Source organism: Triticum aestivum, chromosome 7B (genome assembly GCF_018294505.1).
Source record: "Triticum aestivum cultivar Chinese Spring chromosome 7B, IWGSC CS RefSeq v2.1, whole genome shotgun sequence".
Lineage (NCBI taxonomy): Eukaryota > Viridiplantae > Streptophyta > Magnoliopsida > Poales > Poaceae > Triticum > Triticum aestivum.
This window is the reverse complement of record NC_057813.1, coordinates 724,339,445-724,361,327: the sequence shown is the minus strand read 5'-3', so window position 1 is coordinate 724,361,327 and position 21,883 is coordinate 724,339,445. Positions and strand designations below refer to the sequence as shown.

The 21,883-nt window shown below is 45.8% G+C and overlaps 2 protein-coding genes across 2 annotated transcripts; both read left to right on the top strand.

The window, feature by feature from the left end:
• The first annotated feature begins 2,085 nt into the window (after positions 1-2,085).
• LOC123163047 (putative disease resistance protein RGA4) lies at positions 2,086-6,827 on the top strand. The gene is made up of 3 exons (XM_044580805.1): positions 2,086-5,918; positions 6,115-6,209; positions 6,332-6,827. The coding sequence occupies exons 1-2, from the start codon at positions 2,264-2,266 to the stop codon at positions 6,165-6,167; spliced, it is 3,708 nt and encodes a 1,235-aa protein (XP_044436740.1). The 5' UTR covers positions 2,086-2,263; the 3' UTR covers positions 6,168-6,209; positions 6,332-6,827.
• A 10,077-nt stretch (positions 6,828-16,904) lies between these two features.
• On the top strand, positions 16,905-21,611 carry LOC123163048 (disease resistance protein RGA5). The gene is made up of 2 exons (XM_044580806.1): positions 16,905-17,887; positions 19,456-21,611. Exons 1-2 carry the CDS (start codon positions 17,115-17,117, stop codon positions 21,389-21,391), a joined length of 2,709 nt encoding a protein of 902 aa, XP_044436741.1. The 5' UTR covers positions 16,905-17,114; the 3' UTR covers positions 21,392-21,611.
• The last annotated feature ends 272 nt before the right edge of the window (positions 21,612-21,883 follow it).

Sequence of the window (21,883 nt, the reverse complement as noted above, 5' to 3'; positions counted from 1 at the left end):
CAGTTTACTACACATGTCCAACAAGCTCTAACAAACACATATTACTAATTTGCCAGATTGAAGCAGCTAACCAATTCATGAGCAGCTAACCTGTTTGGCAGATTGAAGCAGCTAACCTAGCAGATGATATTTTCCATACCTGCAACCCATTGGCGATGACTGGGCGAGCTGTGCCTCCTGCTGCTGCGAGCCGGCTGCGTCGAGAAGCTGGTGCTCCCCAACCAATTGTCGACTGAGCCCGCAGCGTCCAAACTTGTGCCACCGCCGCCTGCGTCGCCGCCGCCGCCGCCACCACCCATGTCTCCGACGCCCCCCTCCGGAACCACCGCCGCCATCGTTGCCGCCGCCGCCGCCACCTAGTTCAGAGAGAGGGAGAGGACGGAGAGAGTGCAGCGAGAGGGGAAAGGGTCAGATCTTGACCCGCACCCGACCGACAGCGGCCGTTCCGACAGGGGACGGGCCGTTAACGGCCGTCCGCGCGCGCCGGGCGTCAGTTAGCCCGCGTGGCAACTGATTCGCGGGCCCAACCGGTCAGAAACGGGGTTAGCGCGGGCGAAGCGAGCGATTTCCCGAGTTGGTAGTTTTTTGCCACGGTTTAGTCCAAATTTGATAGTTTTTCGCACAAAAACATAGAGTGGTAGTTTTCTGTCACGTTTCCGGCAAATGTGGTAGTTTTTGGTTAAATACTCCCGATGGTCGATCCCCAAATCCGAGAGAGCGCCGGCCGGGATCCGCCTCCGCCGTGCACCCTTGAAACGATTCTACTGTTCCCACGGAGGATTGAGCAATCACGCCGGGGCCTTTCGAGGTTGGCGCCGGAGCTGTAAGGAGCTGAGTTAGCGAACTTAGCGGACGGGGAAGGGAGGGAGGGAGGGAGGGAGGGAGGGAGCGAGCGAGCGAGCATCCTCCACATCGGAGGCCGTCCCGTCGCCACCTTCGTCATTCTTGCTTCTCGCTGTGGATCTACCAAGAGCGGGACGGAGCCTCCGGCGGCTCAGGCAAGGCATCGGTACACTTTTAACCTTTCTGTGCTTATCAGTATTCCATACTGAGAAAACTGAAATAAAAGAATGTTCATTCCCCGTATCCATATTGAAAACACTTCTTTTTTACTAACTTTGTAGTGCTGTGAGCACTCCATTATTTGTGCTGGAATCAAGTGTTGACGAGTGTGGTTTGTCATACATGCATGGAGTCTTGTCTTCTGGCATTAGCGCTTGTAATGGACAAGGGGAAATGGTTATCTTACAGGTAGCCGGCTGGCCTCATTCACGCAAGTATGAACAATATATTACCCACGCCGTCCCTTTCTCAGTACTTTTTATTAAATTGGTAAGCTAGCTGTAAGCATCACACTGCGCTTTCGTAATATGCTGGCATTGAGTAGTATTAGCGTCTGCGTTGAACAGGAAACAATGGTTATCTTCTACTCCCTTCGTCCCATGATATAAAAACGTTTATGACACTAGTCTAGTGTTAAAAACGTTTTTATATTTTGGGACAGAGGAAGTAGTATGGAGTCTCGTCTTCTCTTCTGGCATTAGCGTTTGCACTGAACAGGTAAAAATGGTTATCTTATACTCCCTCCGTCCCATAATATAAGAATGTTAGTGTTAAAAACGTTATTATATTTTGGGACAGAGGGAGTAGGTACCAGGCTGGCCTCATTAGCACTAGCATGAACTGTATATTACTCACATCGCCCCTTTCACTGTATTGTTTATTAAGTTGGCAGTTCGTAAGCATCACATTGCGTGTTGGTAATTTACATTCTCTTCCGACACCAGCGTTAGTAATGAACATGAAAATTGGTTAACTTATAGCTAGCGTACTCGCCTAATTAGCACAAGTACAAACAATATATTGCAGTCTCGCAGAAGACGCGGATGAAGCCTCCAAGCAAGTGCCTGGCAGAGACATCGATGGCGCGCCCTGACTGAAGACGGTTGGTGGATTCCTTCAGACTATAGCAGAAGGTGTTGGCAAAGCTGCCAGCGGGCACCATGACCCCGAGAAAACAAACTAGTCCTAAAATACGATTCTACAACTGTGTTTCTATATTGTGGTAGTGGGTGAAACTAACCAATGAGACCAAACCAAACGCATCCACATGTACGTCTTCGGTCTTCCCAAAAGTAAAAAATACTAGCATTATTTGCTTCCATTTTCCTCACAAGCAAGCAACCACATCTTGCTCAGACCATTATTCTCATCTCCACATTGTGCTTCTGTGTTCTTCGCGTTTGTTGTCCTTGGCGTTCCAATGGCGGAGCTTGTGGCCACCATGGTGGTCGGACCACTGCTCTCCATGGTGAAGGAGAAGGCGTCCAGCTACCTCCTCGACCAGTACAAGGTGATGAAGGGCATGGAGGAGCAACATGATATCTTGAAGCGCAAACTGCTGCTCATCTTGGATATCATCACCGACGCCGAGCAAGTGGCAGCCGAATCTGCGCAGGCAGCAGCCCGCAAAGCAGGAGTTACGGCCTGGCTCGAGGCCACAAAGAAGGTGGCTTATGAGGCGAATGAAGTCTTTGATGAGTTCAAGTATGAGGCACTTCGTCGCCAAGCAAAAAGGAACGGGCACTACAGGGAGCTTGGCTTCCATGTGGTAAAACTCTTTCCCACTCACAACCGTTTTGTATTCCGTAACAGGATGGGAAGAAAGCTCTGCAAGGTTGTTCGGGACATTGATGTCCTTGTGAATGAAATGAATGCCTTTGGCTTTCAAAATCAGCAACGACAGCCAGTAACCAACCAGTGGCGGGAGATGGATAACGATATCTTCGATGTGAAGAACATCACAAGCAGATCGAGGGAGAATGATAACAAGAATGTTGTTGATATTATAGTTGGTCAGGCCAACAATGCAGATCTCACGGTTGTTCCCATCGTTGGAATGGGGGATCTGGGCAAGACCACGTTAGCACAACTTGTTTACAATGACCCTGAAATTCAGAAGCATTTCAATATGCTGCTATGGGTGTGTGTCTCTGACGTCTTTGATGTGGATTCTCTGGCAAAAAGTATAGTTGATGCAGCTCCTGGGAAGAAAGACGATGGTACAGAAGCACTTGCTTCAAAGAAGAAGAATGATGGTACAGAAGCGGCAGCTTCCAAGAAGAAGACACCGCTGGATATCCTTCAAAATGTTGTGAGTGGGCATAGGTACCTCCTTGTATTGGATGATGTCTGGACAAGAGAGGTTCATAAATGGGAAAAGCTCAAGGCACGCCTTGAACATGGTGGCATGGGTAGCGTGGTCTTGACAACTACTCGTGATCAAGGAGTGGCTGAAATAATGGGCACTGTTGAACCTTATAATCTCAAAGCCTTGGAAGAAAAATATATAAAGGAAATAATTGAGACAAGAGCATTCAGTTGTTTTCAGAGGAAAGAGGACAGGCCGATCACATTGGTGAATATGGTTGGTGAGATTGTGAAGAGATGTGTTGGGTCTCCTTTAGCTGCAACAGCACTGGGCTCCGTACTGCGTACCAAGACTAGTGAGGAAGAATGGAAGGCTATATCAAGAAGAAGTAGCATTTGCACCGAGGAGATTGGAATCTTACCAATACTCAAGCTTAGTTACAACGACTTGCCGTCACATATGAAGCAATGCTTTGCTTATTGTGCTATATTTCCCAAAGATTACGAGATTGATGTGGACAAGCTGATCCAACAATGGATTGCACATGGCTTTATTATTGAAGAAAAGCATGTTCGTCTTGAAACCATCGGGAAACATGTTTTCAAGGAGCTGACCTCAAGGTCATTCTTTCAGGATGTGAAACAAGCCCGAGCCACAGTTAAGGAGATTGAAGAAACTGGCTTGTGTTATTGCAGAACTACATGTAAAATCCATGATCTTATGCATGATGTTGCACTGTCTGTAATGCAAAAGGAGTGTGCCTTGGCAACTGAGGAACCAAGTCAGAGTGAGTGGCTTCCAAACACTGCTCAACATTTATTTTTGTCATGCAAGAAACCAGGAAAACAATTGAATATTTCTATGCAGAATAGCTCTCCAGCTATCCAAACACTTATGTGTGATAGTTATATGGAAAATTCGTTGCAGCATCCGTTGAAATACAATGCTTTGCAAGTATTACAGTTCCGTTCATACAGAAGCTCATTTCCACTAAAACCAGACCATCTACATCACCTGAGGTACCTAGATCTCTCAGGAAGTTATATCAAAGCACTTCCTGACGATTTCAGCATTTTGTATAACCTGCAAACGCTGAACCTCTCTTGCTGCGAATATCTTGCTCGACTTCCCAGACAACTGAAGTATATGACTGCCCTTCGTCACCTGTACACTCATGGTTGCCCACAGCTGAAGAGCATGCCTAGAGACCTCACTGAACTTACATCCCTACAGACACTTACATGTTTTGTAGCAGGTAGTGGCTCTAAATGCAGTAATGTTGGAGAGCTTGGGAATTTAAACCTTGGTGGTCAACTAGAGCTACGTAATCTAGAGAATGCGACAGAAGAAGATGCAACGGGGGCTAACCTTGTGAACAAGAAAGAACTAAGAGAACTGACATTAAGATGGTCTGCTGGAGGGAATGATGCAAGAGTACTGCTGGCGAATCTCAAACCTCATGATGGGCTGCATGCTATAAGGATACACTCCTATGGAGCTACTACCTTTCCAACATGGATGGCTATGTTGCAAAATATTGTTCATATGCATCTCTTCCGTTGTGAAAAACTGCAGTGGTTGTTCAGCCATGACAGTAACACATCCTTCACATTTCCAAATTTGAAGGAGCTTACACTACAAGTTCTTGTCTCTTTAGAGAGATGGTGGGAAACGGATAATGATGGGATGCAAGAAGAGATAATGTTTCCTCAGCTTGAGAAGTTGGTTATTAGGCACTGTGGAAAGTTGACAGCATTGCCAGGACATCCGACCTTCCCTAACCTCCAGGACGTTCGCATTAAGGGATGTCCAGAATTGAGAACTGAAGCTAAATCACCAAAGCTCAGTGTATTGAAGATGGCAGGACGCGAGGTAGAGTTGTTCTTGTGGGTAGCGAGACATATGACTTCATTGACCAATCTGGAACTGACTAGCATTGAACATAGTACAGATACAACCTCGATGGGGGTTGAGAATAGTTTGAGGGAAGTGGTGAACATCAAGGAGAATGGGAATGCTCAAGACTTTCCTCTAGAAGTTTTGGTGTTAATAGACTTTAAGTCAGGTGTAAGTGTAACGGAGCTGTGTGCATGCTTTGTATACCTTCAAGATTTGTCAATTGTGAGGTGCCATACGCTCGTCCACTGGCCAGAAAAACTGTTTGACGGATTGGTATCCTTGAGGAAGCTTCTGATTAGGCAATGCAATAATTTGACTGGATATGCACAAGCTGCTGTTGAGCCATCAACATCATCCGAAATCAGTCAGCTCCTGCCACGTCTAGAGTATCTGACGATTAGTAATTGTGAAAACTTGGTTGAGCTCTTCAACGTCCCTGCATCTCTCAGGACAATGTACATTTCTAGTTGCAGAAAGCTTGAGTCTCCATTCGGCAGGAAGCAGCAGCAGGGACAGTCAGTATCATCGATTCATCAAGGGTCATCCAGTATAGAAAATTTATCATTATACAGCTGTGACGGCTTAACAGGGGTCCTCTATCTCCCCCGGTCCCTCAAGGGACTACACATTGTTAACTGTGGTGGGTTGGCATCTCTGGAATCCTGCTCTACTGAGTTCCAATCCTTGGAGTTCCTCGAGCTTTGGGATTGCAAGACCCTGGAATCCCTACCGGATGTGGCGCAAGCATACTCATCTCTCCAATATCTTTGCATTACAGTCTGCCCTGGTCTGAAGACGCTCCCTGCAAGCCTGCAGCAACGCCTTGGCAGCATCCAGCATGCATACGTAGATGCCCATCTTTATGGAAGTAAGCACGCAGCAATTACCTACTCTATTTCTACTTACTAGCGAGTGTTAAATGTGCTAGTCAGATAATGATAATAGCATCACTTGTAGGTCGACAGAAAACTGGAGCAAGTTAGATATTCCTTCATCTAAATCCATCATTTCTTTCTTTAATGATGTTCTTCTAACTGTAACTTTTACATGACTAATCTGTGTAGATAAGCCTATGCTGCTGAAGCCGAAGACATGGAAGTATGTCTGCAAAGGTTGAACTACTGTTCCCAAAGACTTGGAAGAGGTGTTGTCTGCAAAGGTTGGTGGCATTGACTGTACCCCTCGGATATATTTTGAGGAAAAAAATACATGCCACATCATTATATATTTGGCTTTCTTCTGGTGTTGACCGTGTATGGTTTCTTTCTTGAATTCTTCCAGCACGTACATACGGGTGGAAAAGAGAGATCCCTTGGAGTAGAACTAGTGTCTCGCAAGACCTGCCAGGATCAGAAACTGTTGCCTCCATGTTCGTTTTGTGATGTTGCCTGGACCAGACGCCGACATGAATGTTGTTGCCATGTTGAGTTGCAATGTCAGTAATCAGAAAGTGCTTCAAACACTATTGTTTTATCCCCGGGAAGAGATCTTGTTTGAACAATTGTATTTTCCACTTGTTTACCTGCGGGCTATGATCATTTTACTATTTATTTTTTGAACTGACAAGGCGACTCTCTGCCCTGGCACTGTCATTTTTTTTGGGTCTAAATTATGCCAGTATTTCCATTGGGTGATTTGCCCAGAACTGTTACTTGTTGACTCAATTTTAGGTATGTCTGTCCGTCGGTCTCTGTATGACTTATGTGTAACTTGGAAACTCAACGTTTGCGATACATTTTGACTTGTAAATACATGCACTGTTATTTAGTGATCATCATATACATCTGAAGCTGTTGATTGCCCTTTATATACACTCCGCACTAGTAATAATGTTGGTCCTGCAGTGAGTTTAGGAACTTCGGTACACATTGTCAGTGCAGGGCCAGGCTTAGATTTCAATTGATCGCCATATAAAGTTCAACTGGAGACTCGCCAGGATCCAAGTGTATGCCCACAGGCCACAGGAAGTTGTTGCCCTGTTGAATTGCCGAGTCCAGTAATCAGAAAGCGCTTCTTAAGTTATAATGCTATAGTACAGGCTTTGGTTTGTTTCGAGATTGACTGACAAAGAATAGGTAGGTTCTCTCTGTTCTCGCCGTGCGTATATGAAACTGTAGCAGGAAGTGTAGCACCACTGCATATACGATGTAATATATGCTCAAAAGAGCAACTTATTAACTGATCTTTCCGTTGGTCGGTCCATATATATATCTGTCAGGCTTTGTATGTACTCCCTCCGTCCCATAATATAAGTGCGTTTTTGACACTACATATAACAACAGTACTATTTTGACTTGTACATCCGCGTCCATTATCGCCTGTTTTGATTATTACAGAATGAGCTACAGATTATGAATGGACGGAAATTCAGAATGTTCACATTACACATAGTGCAGTGATAACCAGTTCATAAGCAGAGAGTTCATTCTTTTAAGGGAGAGTGGGAATGTGGGATTCAGAGATCATGCGGGGTTTCAATCAGAGAGACATGTCCGCAGTGGAGACCAGCAGCACGGACGGACGGCACTCCGGTTGTACTGAACTCGTCTGTGATCCTGACCTCGGTCCGGCAGCTTGTCGATGGATGCTGATCTGGCACGCCGTTGCCCGTTGGTGCCCTCGGTTTTGAATTGCGATTGACTCCACTGCATTCATCTGGTTTTTGTCCGGACAGAGAGACATTGTCTGCTGATACTGTCAGGCAAGTGCAGCAAGATGGTAGTTGTAACTGGTTTCAGACAGTAGCTTTGGATCAAGCCGCTTGTAACATGCTGAATTGCAGATGATGAGCTGACCTGGCTCCGAACCACCAGCGCGCGGACGAGCGAGCCCAGCAGCCTCTACAACTTTCTACTCGAGCAAACATACGAGGAAACGGCTACACAAGTGCGGTACACGCGGGTAACAACAGAGGTGGTTTCGCTGCCTTATCACATAAGAAGGGGGGTGGTGGCGCACTAGTCCAGCTCTTGAGCACTTAGGGCATGTACATCAGTTTAGATAGCTGTTGTCTATAGATTACCTCCACGTCACTTTATAGACGGTACAAAAGACACCCGGTAAAATACGCTGTCTATTAGGCGATCTGGCACATCCACCCACGATCTGGAGTTTTGGTTGTGCTCCCCCCTCCCCCCCCCCCCCCCCCCCCCCCCCGGCTCCCATGTCGTCCCCAGCGGGCGACCCGGGGGCGACTAGGGTTTTCCCCCGCCGCCGCCACCCCTTCCTACATCTCCTCCCCTCGCCGCCACCTGAGGGACGCCTGGCAAGCCCCGGTGGCCGCCGATGAAGGTGGCGGCGAGGCCTCTCGCCGCTTCGTTCCCACGCGAAGGACTCCGGACACCGGGGCGGCGACCCCGGACGGCGAGGCGGCGCAGCCTCTGCGACAGGCGGCGTGCGTGGGATGTGACGGCCGGCGTCCTCGGCTGCTCGGGCTGTGCGGATCTGGCGGGTGGTGGTTGTGGCGCGGTCTTTCCGCTCCAGATCTGAAGGTTGAGCTGCTCCTCCTCCTCTGCTCACTCTTTCCCTTCGGCTGTGTCCGATCTGCAGCTTTTGCTGCCAGTTCCGGTGCTGGCGGGGTGCCGGTGGCATATCTCGAGTCCGGGGGAAACCCTTGGTCGGATCTCCGACCACGGTGGTGAGGGCGCGTGCGCGCATCGCCTTTTCTCCTTCGAGGCACCGCTGAGGTCTCCCGTATCCATCCCCGTCCCAGATCCCGGGTGAAAGCCCAAAACTCGTCTCGGGTTGGGCAGTGGCGGCGTCCTGCACGTCGTTCCCTCCTTGGAGGCTCCGCCTTGGGTTTGTCTGGTTCTCCGGGTGAGTGGTGCCGAGGGAGGAGAGCGCTCGTCGGCTGCGAGTCCAAGCAGAGGCTTCCCAAGCTTCGCCCTTGGGTCTTTGCAGCTTGTTTCTTGGACAATCCTTCCACTTGATGTCGTTTATGCCTTCTCTTATGAATTTTTTTTGAAGTCTTGAAGGTGTTGGCTCTTCTTCCTCCGATGATGAGATTATGGGAGGCACTGGTGAAGCAAACAGGAGGCGTTGGCTCTTCTTTTGATTTGGTACTCTTTTTTATCACGTACCGTTCTTTGTATTTTTTGACATGTTTTAAATTATTTTATTGTATTGTTGGGCATTGGATTTCAATTCTAAATTTTTCATGCACTTGAGCCATATTTTGTATGGGGTATCTTTTGTGGTAGCTAAGTGCCTTACGGACGTTTAGTTTTTTCTTGCGGCGAAATTTTTGTTTGGGCCCGGGGCTTGCTCCAATCCTGGCTCCGCCACTGGCGAGAGGATTGGGGTCTTCTTCGGCGTTGGAAGACAGGTTTCGTGATCCCAATCCCACGATCCGGCTGCGCACAGTTCTTACAGGCCTTTGGCTGATCCTTGACGCTACTCTGCTCCCCTGCTCTTGGTGCCGATGTGCAGCGGGCTTCGACATTACTTGCAGGTTTTTCATGTGTATTTCTATGTGTGCAGTAGTGTACGTTGCGTTGTAAACAGCTCTGTCAGCTCCCTTGTATCTTTCGGTCGCTCTTACTTGGTGGCCTTGTGTAATCCTGGCCGGTTGATGGCTTTGTTAATTCAAAGTCGGGCTCCCCTTAAGCCTTCGTTCTAAAAAAAAAAATTGGTTGTGCTGAAGAAAATAGAAAATGAGATTTTCTAGGAGCGTAACAGATGACCTATCCATGCAACGGTGAAAAAGGTGTTGGTAAGCAGCGGATTTTATGGGAACCGACCGTCTTTATTCTGTCTCTCTCTTCCACGTGGTTGAAAATCCTACTCCCTCCGTCCCAAAATTCTTGTCTTAGATTTGTCTAAATGTATCAAGTCGCGTTTTAGTATTAGATACACCCGTATCTAGGAAAATCTAAGACAAGAATTTTGGGACGGAGGGAGTACTTGGCACCTCTTACAGACTGGATTCTCAAAAAACAACCTCTTACAGACTGCTGACTGTATACTGTAGATGCCCTTATTGTGATCCTGACGAGGTCTACAGTTGGAGATACTCTCACCCCAACCATAAACGAACCAGTGTGGTGATGGAACGCTCTGTGGTAACTTCCACCTGACGAGTCTTCAGGCGTTGAATTGATCAAGTCTGAACCCGGTCTCTCTGTCTTTTTGTCCTTTGGCCGATAGTTATTTTACACGTGCAGCTGGAAATGGGATTGTTTTCCTTGGTTTAACTAATTTTGCTAAAAGAATCAGCTTCGACAATCGAAAAATGGAAAAGTGTTCACACAAGCAAAAATATAAATATAAAATGTTCGTGCATATGAAACAAAGTGTTCATGTATACATACATTTATGTAAGAAACCTTTTTTCTATATTTTTGAAAAATCTCATGGATAATAACATAGAGTAGTAACGTATGCATGTTACTACTCTAAATTACTCCCCACTATGACCAGCCTAAGCTGCCACTTTCCATCACAGATTGAGGCCCCCACTAGGAGCTGGCCGCGGGACCACCACCGCCGCCTGTCAGACTTTTTTTTTGTGCATGCAGCTGGGGGCGAGACATTCTCCTCATCGTGCAATTAAAAAAGCTGATGGGTGGCAACGTGGGGCCTGCATCTGTTTTATTTTAGCAACGCGTGCGTTCGTTTATGGCTGTGATGAAAAGAAAAGGCTGAGAAAAGTTGTTGTGTAGTACTTGATTGATGGGCTAATCGACCTAGCTTGATGGGCTTTAATTAATATAGTAAAATACTTCGGTTCATTCGGGTGATTCGGTCAGTGGTCTTGAGTGACCGAATTCACCGAACTAATTTCGGTCTTTGCCATTTGCTAACCGAACGTATAACCGAAGCTTCGGTACTCGGTTTTTTCGGCTTTGGTCTCGGTTTTTTCGGCTCCGCTCTTCGGTTCTCGGTTTTTATGCCCACCCCTAGTCTGCACTAGGAATACCATACTGTTCTCAAGTAATTTTAGGAACTTTGGTATACATTGCGTTGCGTTGCGTTGTTGCTAACCACTTCAAATTCCTGATCGACCGTTCGCCCAGGATGATGATGAAGATCTAGACCTTCCTCTTGCACATATAGTAAGCATGATCCATGCTTCATCAGCTGGCCATCATGAAATACATCCCAGTAATCGAGCTTTCTCGCTGAGGATTATGAAAAACAACTAGCAATCACCGGAATGTGGGATGAGATGCTCGAGTGCATCGCCCTCCACACCTCCGACGTGGACAGGGTCTCGGATCGCATATCGTGGCGCGTGGAGCCCTCGGGCCGTTTCTCCACTAGGTCCCTGTACCAGGCCATCGCCCCGTCGACGGCCCCGGCGGCTTTCACTGCTGTTTGGGCCATCAAGCTGCCGCTCAAGATCAGGATATTCTTGTGGCAATGGATTAGGGGTCGGGTACCTTCTGGGGTGGAGGTGCTCAAACGTAAAGGCCCTGGGGATGGGCTGCGGTACGGTGGAGGACTCGAACCACATATTCTTTGCGTGTGTCACGGCTCAATTCCTTTGGAGTTGTTTTCACGAAGTCATTGGCGGTCATTGGTGCCACACCAACCCCCCCCCCCACCGACCTCCTCGCGGAAATTCAAGCCATACCTCCTTCGGCCCGCCACATTAGGTGGCTCTCCGTTGGAGTGCTCGTGTGGACGCTCTGGACGGTCCGCAATAAGCTTGTGATCCAGCGCGTTCCCCTTCGACGTGCAACTGACGCTGTCTTTAAAATGTGTGGTTTCCTGCAGCTCTGGCGGCCGCTTAGCCACCCTTCCGACCGGGACACCATCAACACCATCATCGTCGACCTTCGCTTGATGGCGCTTCGACTGTCACCGCCGCCTCCTCCTGAGCCTGATGAGCCTGCTGTGGCTGCCCCACCCTGTGTCGGGTCTGGGCGTGTGTGTCTTTTAGGGCTTGTTGAGCTGTGCCCTCAGCAGTACCCCCGTACTTGTGTCGTGTGCTACCTTGTGTGTGTGTCTGTTTGTGTGTGCGTGGGTTGAACCTTGTTTCGATGTCGTGCTCTGGCGGTTTGCTTTATATATAAAGCGGGGCGAAAGCCTATTTCGGTAATCACGAGAATGTTCAGAAAGATATCCATCACTTGAAACACCCACTCAGCTACTCATAACTACAACAAAATGACCCCGCAAAAAAAACTACAAGAGAATGAGCGAAATTTCTTAATAAACGTTCTTGTTTGACATATTTTGTTCATAAACTCAAAATGCTTGTGCTTTCCAAAAAATATTTGGAAATTTTAAAAAATTATGTTTTCACAAATTGTTTAGAATTTCACAAAATGTTCCCTTTATCATTTTTTTTCTCCAAAGTGCTAATAATATTCACGTTTTCCAAATTTGTTAGAGATTTTTCAACAAAATTTCTGTTTCTTTTGAATTTAAAATTGTTCCCATCATAAGAAATTATTAAGAGATTTCAAAAAATATCTTGTTTCCTAAATTATTTCAAAAATTCTAAAAAGTTCAGGAATTTCAAACAATGCTCATGTTTGCAAAAATAATGGAATTTCAAAAAATGTTCCGGTTTTCGAAATTTGTTCAAGAATTCAAGAAATGTTCCGGTTTCCAAAAATTGTTTCCTTCATAAATAATTATTCAGAATTGCAAAAAAAATCCTGTTTTTTGTTCAAAAAATATAAAAAGTTCAGGAATTTACAAAAATGCTCATGTTTTCAAAAATAATGGAATTTCAAAAAAATGTTTCTGTTTTCGAAATTTGTTCAAGAATTCAAGAAATGTTCCTGTTTTCAAAATTTTGCCCAAGTACATTCATCGATCAAGGCTTCCCATCTTTTTGGATGGGCGACTCAACATGCTTTAAAAAAACCTGTGAAAGGGTGACAAAATTGTCGCCCCGGTCCAATTACAGCATCTTTACCGAAGTCTTTGGAGTATTTCTTCGAGCAAAGATTGATACCACGAGGAAGGCGTTTTCAAGAGATTTCATTGTAATTCTTAGTCATCGGAGTTACTTTGTATTTTCTTGGATCTTATGTCCAAATCAATGTACCCTGTAATTGTTACGAGTATGAATAAAGTTACAGGTGTTTCTTAAGAAAATGTAGTAGTAGCACGTTCACAATTTTTTTTTGTAGTAGCATCAGTCAGGAGCGCTAATTGCATCGGCTATCCACCAAATCCAAAAAAGAAAATAGGCTATATCTATTGACACTGCCGGACTAGCAAAATTATTTCCAGAAAGATTCATTAATTCTCAGCCCATTGAGGAATAATTAAATCTTGATTGATGCTGTACAATTTTACGCCGACGTTTATGCAAATTTTTTGTTCTTGGGTTTGGAGTGAGATGACATGTATCTGAGTTCCTATAGGAAAAGAGATGTCGTTTGTTGCATATGATAGGAATTTTTTCATTGTGTCTATGCTACTTTTTTCCTCTGAAATGTGAAGGATTGGTTCATATTCTACATGGTAGTAGGAGCCATTCATATAAACCAAAGGGTTCCAAAGAAATTTTTTCTACAAAATTTCTATCTTTTAGATTCCTACAGAATTTCTATAAACCAAAGGCGGCCTACATTTTTCGCAAATGTGCTCAATTAGAACCGGACCCTTAACCTGTGCCATCAGCTATATATGTCTCAAATGCAATAATGTTCTGAGCAGGATGTGATTGCTCGTGAGGAAAACGGAAGCAAAAAAGACGCCTACTATTATTGACTTTTGCAGAGAAATATCGATTCAGCTGGGCCGACTTCCGCAGAGAAATATCAATTCAGCTGGGCCTTCCAGCAGATGGCATCCCCAGGAATCCAATGGCACACAACTATCATTTTCCCCCCAAAGTGATAACATGTGTCGTCAGCACTGTTCATCTTCTAGAGAGAGAGAGAGAGAGAGAGAGAGAGGTGGAGAAGCTATCCGTGCTAACTACATTATTAAGGTGGATAACTGCAGTGCAGGCAACATGCAAAGGTGGAGAGGACAATAATGGTCTGAGCTCCAAGAATCCAATGACCACAGGACGGACACAGCTTCGGTGCCTTAAAGGCACATGCCTTTGGGTCACTGACATGTGGGCCAGCCACCTGTTGGACCCACATGTCATAGACACAAAGGTAGGTGCCTTAAGACACCGAAGCATTGTCCCCACAGGACGAACTCTTTCTCCCCCAAATGTATTTTTTTCTGCCTCCATTTGAATTTGAAGAGGTGGAGAGTACAATGATGATCTGAGCAGGATGTGCCTGCTTGCTACCTGTAACCATATTCCAGCGCCCTGTGGGGGTGTGGGGATCGACTATGTCTCTAGACATAGGATGCAGATTATTTTCCTCTAGATTCCTTTTTGGAGCATCGGTTTATGCTTCTAGTTTTCTCCTAGAGCACAAAATCAGTCTTTTCTTTGTGAAATTTTGCACGCATGTAAAAGACAGGAATAAAATTTTAAAGTATTCGCAAGTCACAAGAACAAGGAGAAGCACAAGGTGGAGAGGACAATAATGGTGTGCGCAGAGATATGTTGGCTTGCTTGTGAGGAACACGGAGGGAAATAATGCCTAGTACTTACTCCCTCCGTCCGAAAATACTTGTCATCAAAATGGACAAAAAGGGATGTATCTAGAACTAAAATACATCTAGATACATCCCATCTAGATACATCCCTTTTATCCATTTTGATGACAAGTATTTCCGGACGGAGGGAGTACATGTGGAAGCAAATGAGCAGACAACGGTCGGAAACTCCTAACGGTGCTTAGGGACAGGTCCAATGACCAGAGGACTAACTAGTGTGTCCTTAAAACATGTGCCATAGCATTCAGTATAGTCAGATATAGGTTAAATTGCTGTGCTAGTTTACACTAGTATTGCTCAGTTTATGTACACCACGTACATGTTCAATTACAGATCAATGGATGGTGATAATTAAGAGTAAGGTCTCTAAACCTTCTAGTACATTCTAGCACTAAGCTATAATGCTAGACGTTACAACTCATGATAGACAGCACTAGCTGAATAGCTAACACAAGATACGTTGCTTAACACTGTTCATCTTCTGAGCATAGGTACTGACTGTACTATTAAGCTACTCCCTCCGTTCCTAAATATTTGTCCTTTTAGAGATTTTAAATGGACTATCACATACGAATGTATATAAACATATTTTAAAGTATAAATTCATTTATTTTACTCTGTATATAGTCACTTGTTGAAATCTCTAGAAAGACAAATATTTAAGACCGGAGAGAGTAGAAAACTCTAGCACAGAGAGCTTGGAGAGGTGGAGTCGATAATGATGGTCTGAAAAGGATGCTGGGGCATCAAATGGATTCTCCAGGAATCCAATGACCATAGGACGAACTGATTTTCCTCGAATGTGCCGTCTCTGGCTCCATTGGGCTTTCCACAGGTGGAGAGTAAAATAATGGTCTGAGCATGATGTATTTTCTTGCTTGTTTCCGACAACCTAGCAGCTTTGTCTAAATGCAATAATGTTCTGTGGGCATTTCCAACGTGTCTGGTAGTACTTTGCACTCATCGGTCCGTGGACTCGTCGGGTTCTCCGAAACCCCGCAAACTGGATGTAAATCAATGGGAGCTTTGCAGGCATTCGGACAGCAGCCGCGTACGCGCCCGACGCCTTGGTCCGTGCCGAAAAGACCCTCTTCACACAAAGCAGTTGCCGCAACATTCATGACGGTTAGCGCCGCTTCAGAGCGAATGTGACTCCACGACATTGATGCCAGTCAGATGCGACCGGACGAGCGGGCGACGCCACTTTAATGCCGACACGGCGATCGAGAAGCCTACTCCGGCCAGTGAGCCACATTGAAGAAGGTTTCCCATCCATTCGCCTGGTCGTGCGTATTTATGCACTGCTCTGGTGCCGTCTACACTACACCGCCCATCCCCCATCTTCCCTCACGGCACATTCTGTCATCTCCGCTCACAGGACGATGCCAAAATCGTTGTTCTCCGCGCCGACAAGCAGCGGCTCCAGATCTCTTTCCGGGTTCGGAACTTGCCGCTGCCGCCGTCGCTCTCTGGTGCCCTTAACATCCACCGTGACCGGCTCCTTCGTGAAGATCTCATCTAGTGATGAGGAGGAGCAACCAATGTAGCAGTCGCGCCTCCTCATGGAGCCGACGAGGACGGACGAGGAGTACCAGCAGCAAATCGAGCTTATGATCAAACTGTAGTTGTGGGACTGTGGCCCAACACCACCCTCGACGCCGCCAGCCTACGTGAAAGGAGGAGTCGGCATGCCGCCTAGCCGACCAGTCAAGGCGGAGCCGGTAACCCCGTTGCTCCACGTCTGGCGTGATCGGGCACCTCCTCCACTACCTCAGTGGCCACAGTGGCGACGGCTCCTCATCGTCGTGGACCACCGTCACGAAGGAGGATAGGTGGCCAGGCAAGCGGCGCGGCGGAAGTCGTTCAACGCAGCGTGCCGCTCGATGTTCACGAAGTCTTGATGCGGTGTCGGCATGAGCCCGCGACCAGTCGGCTGGCATGGAGAAGGATGTGTCGCATGAGCCGCGACTCGAGGCGGGTGTGCGGCAGCGGCAAGGATGGACGCCAAGATATGTAGTTAAAGGATTTTAAGGGAGGAAGGGTGATATATTCTAAAGTCTAAATACCTCTTCCTGTTTGTGAATGATTATAAGTCACATTTATTTTTTTCAATTTCATCACACATGGAGATGACAAGAAAGTTCTTAGAAGGATGGTGAAAATGAAGGTTAATTTCATAGAAGCACACAAAGGATCGGCCCAGCTCAGCTACTAAACAACTATAGCAAAGTCACGTGAGTTTCCTTCCCATTTCCTGTCCCAGACGCGGAAACGCGGCTTGACCTTGACTCCACCCTCCCCTCTTCACTATTTATCATCCCTCTCGGAGGCCCCAAATCCCCATCACATATTCACATCTCCTCTCCTCTGCACCACATTCTCAACCCCGCGCTCCCGTCCTGCCGCACCACCGCTCAATCCACCTCCGGCCGCAGATCCGTCGCTCCCTGTGAGCCAGCGCCGCCGCGCTTACTCGCAGCACACAAGCGTAGCTACTAGCTATCAGCCAAGAGAGAAACGAGAGACCAAGATCCAGATGTCAGAAATCGTCAACAACCTCCTCGGCAAACTCGCCGACCTGCTGAGCGACGAGTGTCAGAAGCTCAAAGGGGTGGAGCGTCATGTGCAGCACCTCGGGGATGAGCTCAGCTCCATGAAAGCTCTCCTGGAGGCGCTGGATCTCAGGGATAAACTCGACCCCTTGACCAAGGACTGGCGGGACCATGTCAGGGACATGGCCTACGACATGGAAGATTGCATCGGCGACTTCCTGCTCAATGTTGGAAGTGCCAATGCCAATGCAGGTTTTATTGAGAAGACCACTCAACTTGTCAAGGACCTGTGGGCGCGTCATCAGTTTACAATCCAGATCCAGGAGCTCAAGGATCGTGCTATAGAGGCGAATCATCGACGCAAAAGGTACAAGCTTGATGATAGCAGTAGCTCTAGCTCTGCCCTTGTGCCCGTCGATCCTCGGGTGTCGGCACTCTACACAGAGGCGGCCTGCGTTGTGGGTATTGATGGCCCAAGGGAAGAGCTTGTCAATTGGCTGGCGGGTAGTGAGCAAGAACTCAAGGTGGTGTCTATTGTGGGATTCGGCGGTCTCGGTAAAACTACACTTGCCAAACAGGTGTTTGACAAGATTGGCGAACAATTCGACTGCAAGGCATTTGTGTCGGTTTCCCAAAGACCTGACATGGCAGGGCTCTTGACTGGGCTAAAATCGAAGCTTGGGGGAAACAACACTCGTGGCAATCACGATGTGCAAGACATCATCGGCAAGCTTCGAGAGCAACTCGCACACAAGAGGTACTTGTTTACTTCAAATACACTCTCACATTAGAGCTAGTGGATGATTTAATTTTTTGATTCAATTGATGCCCATTTGTGGCCCGCGCCTTATTAGAGAGGGGGCTTTGGCATATTTAACATTTTTTTAAGCAGCTGTTATAGAGACTTCTTTTGAGCGTAGGAGAAATCATATTTCAGCTTTTGGCCATGAAACTTTTGAGCAGGATACGGCGAGAGATACGACTCTACATGTTTCTTTGTATTTCGCCTTCTTAATTTTCGTTTGTGTGAGAGAACTTGTTTGGTTGTGTGCATCATAGTTATGCAGAGGCCGGGTATAATGCTTAAACCTTTTAAGTAATAAAGCGCCCCTTTTAAAAAAATGAAACTTTTGAGCTCATAAAACAGATAATTAAGACCGAAGTTGTAGGACAAAGATAAGGGGCCGTTGTTTCCATATACTCCCTCCGTCCCATATTATAAGAGCGTTTTTCACACTAGTGAAAAACGCTCTTATAATATGGGATGGAGGGAGTAGTTCCTAAAATAATTGATGGTGGAGACTGAAACATGCCACTTTAGTCAAATGGGTGGTATACTGCGTGTTAGAGACACTCAACCTCATTATAACCTGTTGATGACTTTATGTACATGCTGTTTGAACCCAAGCCCTTTTCCATTTTAGTGTACGCAACCTTTTTGTTTCTATCTTATAACCTGTTTGGCAGTGCATCATTTCTTATCTTTTATCCATCACTATATATTGCTTCATTCTATAGTCCTCGAGGAGCTCCATAAGTCTCCATATTCGCCTGGAAAATAATCCTTGCCCCTGGAGCACTGGCATGATATTTGCGGTCAAAATGGAGGCATGCAGGCACTAGGACGATGTATTTTTGCAATGCCTGTGGGGGAGACACCGTTAGAGGATAGCTCGACCTTTGTTTGTCCCATCACCTTGAAAGAAGAGGAGAGAGTATAGGCCAACCGTGTAGTTCTTGTAACTAAGTTGAAACACAATGGAATGTATGGATTTTGTGTTTGCTTTTTAAAGCTAATTAAAATTAAAATGTAGGGATTCGGAAATTTTGAGTGGATTTTTCTTCCTTTTTCCCTATTGGTTCACCAACAAATTATTAATCAAAGCATGTAGGGGTTGTGTGGCACACATTTAATATTACTGAATATGTATTTCAAAGGACATTCTTATGATTGTGATTTTGTTATTAGGAAACAAAATATGTCACAAGATGCTTACGTCAAAATTTGAACTTGCATGGTAAAAAATACACCCTCTATATATCTTGGCAGAGATAGTAATGATTTTGTAGCATAGGAATTCAGAGCTACATTAAATCCATTGTAATTGAATTTTAACTTGTGCATGTAATGTTAGTCTTACTTAGGGGTGAATGTCATATGAATCTCCTGATTAAGCCTAAAAAAGCAGATTTTCTTTAACCAAGTTTCTTATATTGTGTTAGTTTATCCTCTCTTTGAAAGCATTCAATGATTTCATCTACAATCTATAAGTATACATTAGATTGTAATATATGTAACTTACTAACATTCTCAAACCGTGACAGGTACTTTATTGTAGTCGATGACGTGTGGGATCGACCAACATGGGAAAAAATTAGTGGTGCTTTTCCAGATAATAGCAATGGGAGTCGAATAATAGTAACTACACGAGTGGAAGATGTGGCCTTCCTGGCATGTCGTAATCACCGGCAGCGCATTTACAAAATGAAGCCTCTCAACGACCAAGACTCCAAAAGGTTATTCTTTAGTAGAGTGCTTGGGCCTGAGGATGCCAATCCATCCCATCATGAAGAAGTTTCAACTGAAATTTTGAAGAGGTGTGGTGGACTGCCACTCGCTATTATTACAATATCTGGCATAGTAGCTAGTCGTCCAGGAATATTAAGGCAGGATTGGGAGAGCATAAGGAGTTACTTGGGAGTGCAATCTGCCATAGACGTTACCATGGAAGGAATGAGGCATATATTAAACCTAAGCTACATGCATCTTCCCGTTGATCTTCGGGCATGTTGCTTACGTCTTGGAATGCATCCAGAGGACCACGAGATCATGAGGGATGATCTTCTTCGACAATGGATAGCTGAAGGCCTTGTGAGGAATTTACCTGGGCAAGATTTGGAGGATGTTGCAAGGAGTTATTTCAATGAGCTTATCAATAGAAGCTTGATTCAGCCTGAAAGGACAATCGCTGGGGATGTGGTTTCTTGCACAGTGCATGATATGATTCATGAAGTGATTATCAGCAAGTGTGAAGAGGAAAATTTCATGAGTGTGGTATACAATTCTGATGACATGCCAAAACTGCATAAACGCAAGCTCAAGGTCCGCCGATTGTTCCTGAGCTCGAGTTCTGATGATGCAATAGATGGTACAATATCAAGGACCACTGATACTAGTCTGTCAAAGGTTAGATCGATTGTATCATTTGGAGAGTCGTATTTTTTAGCTAGATATCTCCGGGTGCTGTTCATTGGAAACTGGAAGATACACACAGTAGATCTCAGTGATATCAACCAATTGTTACATCTGAGGTATTTGAAGGTTACAGCAGAAAACATAAAGCTTCCGTCTGAATTGAAAGGACTAGTGCATTTGGAGACACTGGAAATGACTTGTCGTTCAATCCCGTCTGATGTAGTTCAGTTGCCCCGTTTGTCCCACCTGGCTGCTCTATGTCACAGGCTGCCTAGTGGGATCGGGAACTTGAAATTATTGCGAACTCTGAATGGGTTTCAGTTGACAGGTTGCTCCTCGGAGGATATCAATGGCCTGGGCGAGCTAACAAATTTGCGAGAGCTCTTTCTCAGAATAGAAGATACAGTTGAAATTGATGATGCTTTGGCCTCCTCCATTGAAAAGCTTCGTAAACTGAGACATCTCAGGCTTTTTCATAACGGGAATCTTGAAAATGACAGTCTGTTATCATTATCAAATCCTCCCCTCCATATCGAGACACTTCGAATGAATGGAATCGTGACCTTCAGAATCCCAAGGTGGATTGGTGATCTCCATTATCTCCGTTACCTGGACCTGCGTGTTAGGGAGACATCAACTGATGACATTCGTCTTCTTGGAGAGCTGCGCTCCCTGATGGAATTCAGATTATACTTGTTTCATTTCGCTGCCAATGGAGTTATCGTAATCAGAACAGGATTATTTCCAGCTCTGGAGTACTTTCAGGCAGACTTTCGAGAACAGCGTCATGAGGTACACTCTGCAGAAGACGATGTTATGGCACACCTGTGCTTTGAGGTCGGGTCAATGCCCAAGCTACAAAGGCTCGAGCTACATTTATCTGAGAGGCACTGGGGCGGCGCTACCCCAGTTGGCGTAGAGCACCTGTTAGCTCTCAAGCAAATCAAGTTAGCATTCGCCTACCGCGGCAGCAGTGATATTGATGAAGTGGATCGTCGTGCTGAGTCTGCGTTCAGGGACGCCTTGCAAGGGCACCCGAACCATCACTCCATTCGCATCAATTAGCAGCAAGAGCAGGCCGCAATTAGTCTTTCGATCATCTTTTTCCAGAGCTCGCTCGTCCCTTCGCTATTTAACATCTCTTGTTTATTGAGTGTTGTTCTTGTTGTTAGCTCTCTTGTAAACCATGTAAACCTGATGGGCACAGTGTACGTGTTTTCAGACATTCCTTTGTTCATTTATTTATTCACTCAGTTAGTGCAGTGCCGATCAAGGTTAATTTCAATTATTTAGTCAAGCGTATATCTTTTTATTTTTTATTTTTTTTTAGAAAAGGAGGATGACCCACGGCCTCTGCATCTGGGAGATGCATACGGCCACTTTATTGATTATTCTCGAGGACCTTACAAAGTATTACAACAATATGCCTGAATCCGTCATCTTGGCAACATATGCCACTACTACTATCCAAATGATGCAGGGGGCTACCTGGGCCACATACCCAGACTACTCACCTAATCATATCATCAAAAGCCAGAAGCCCCAGCAGAGCCACAT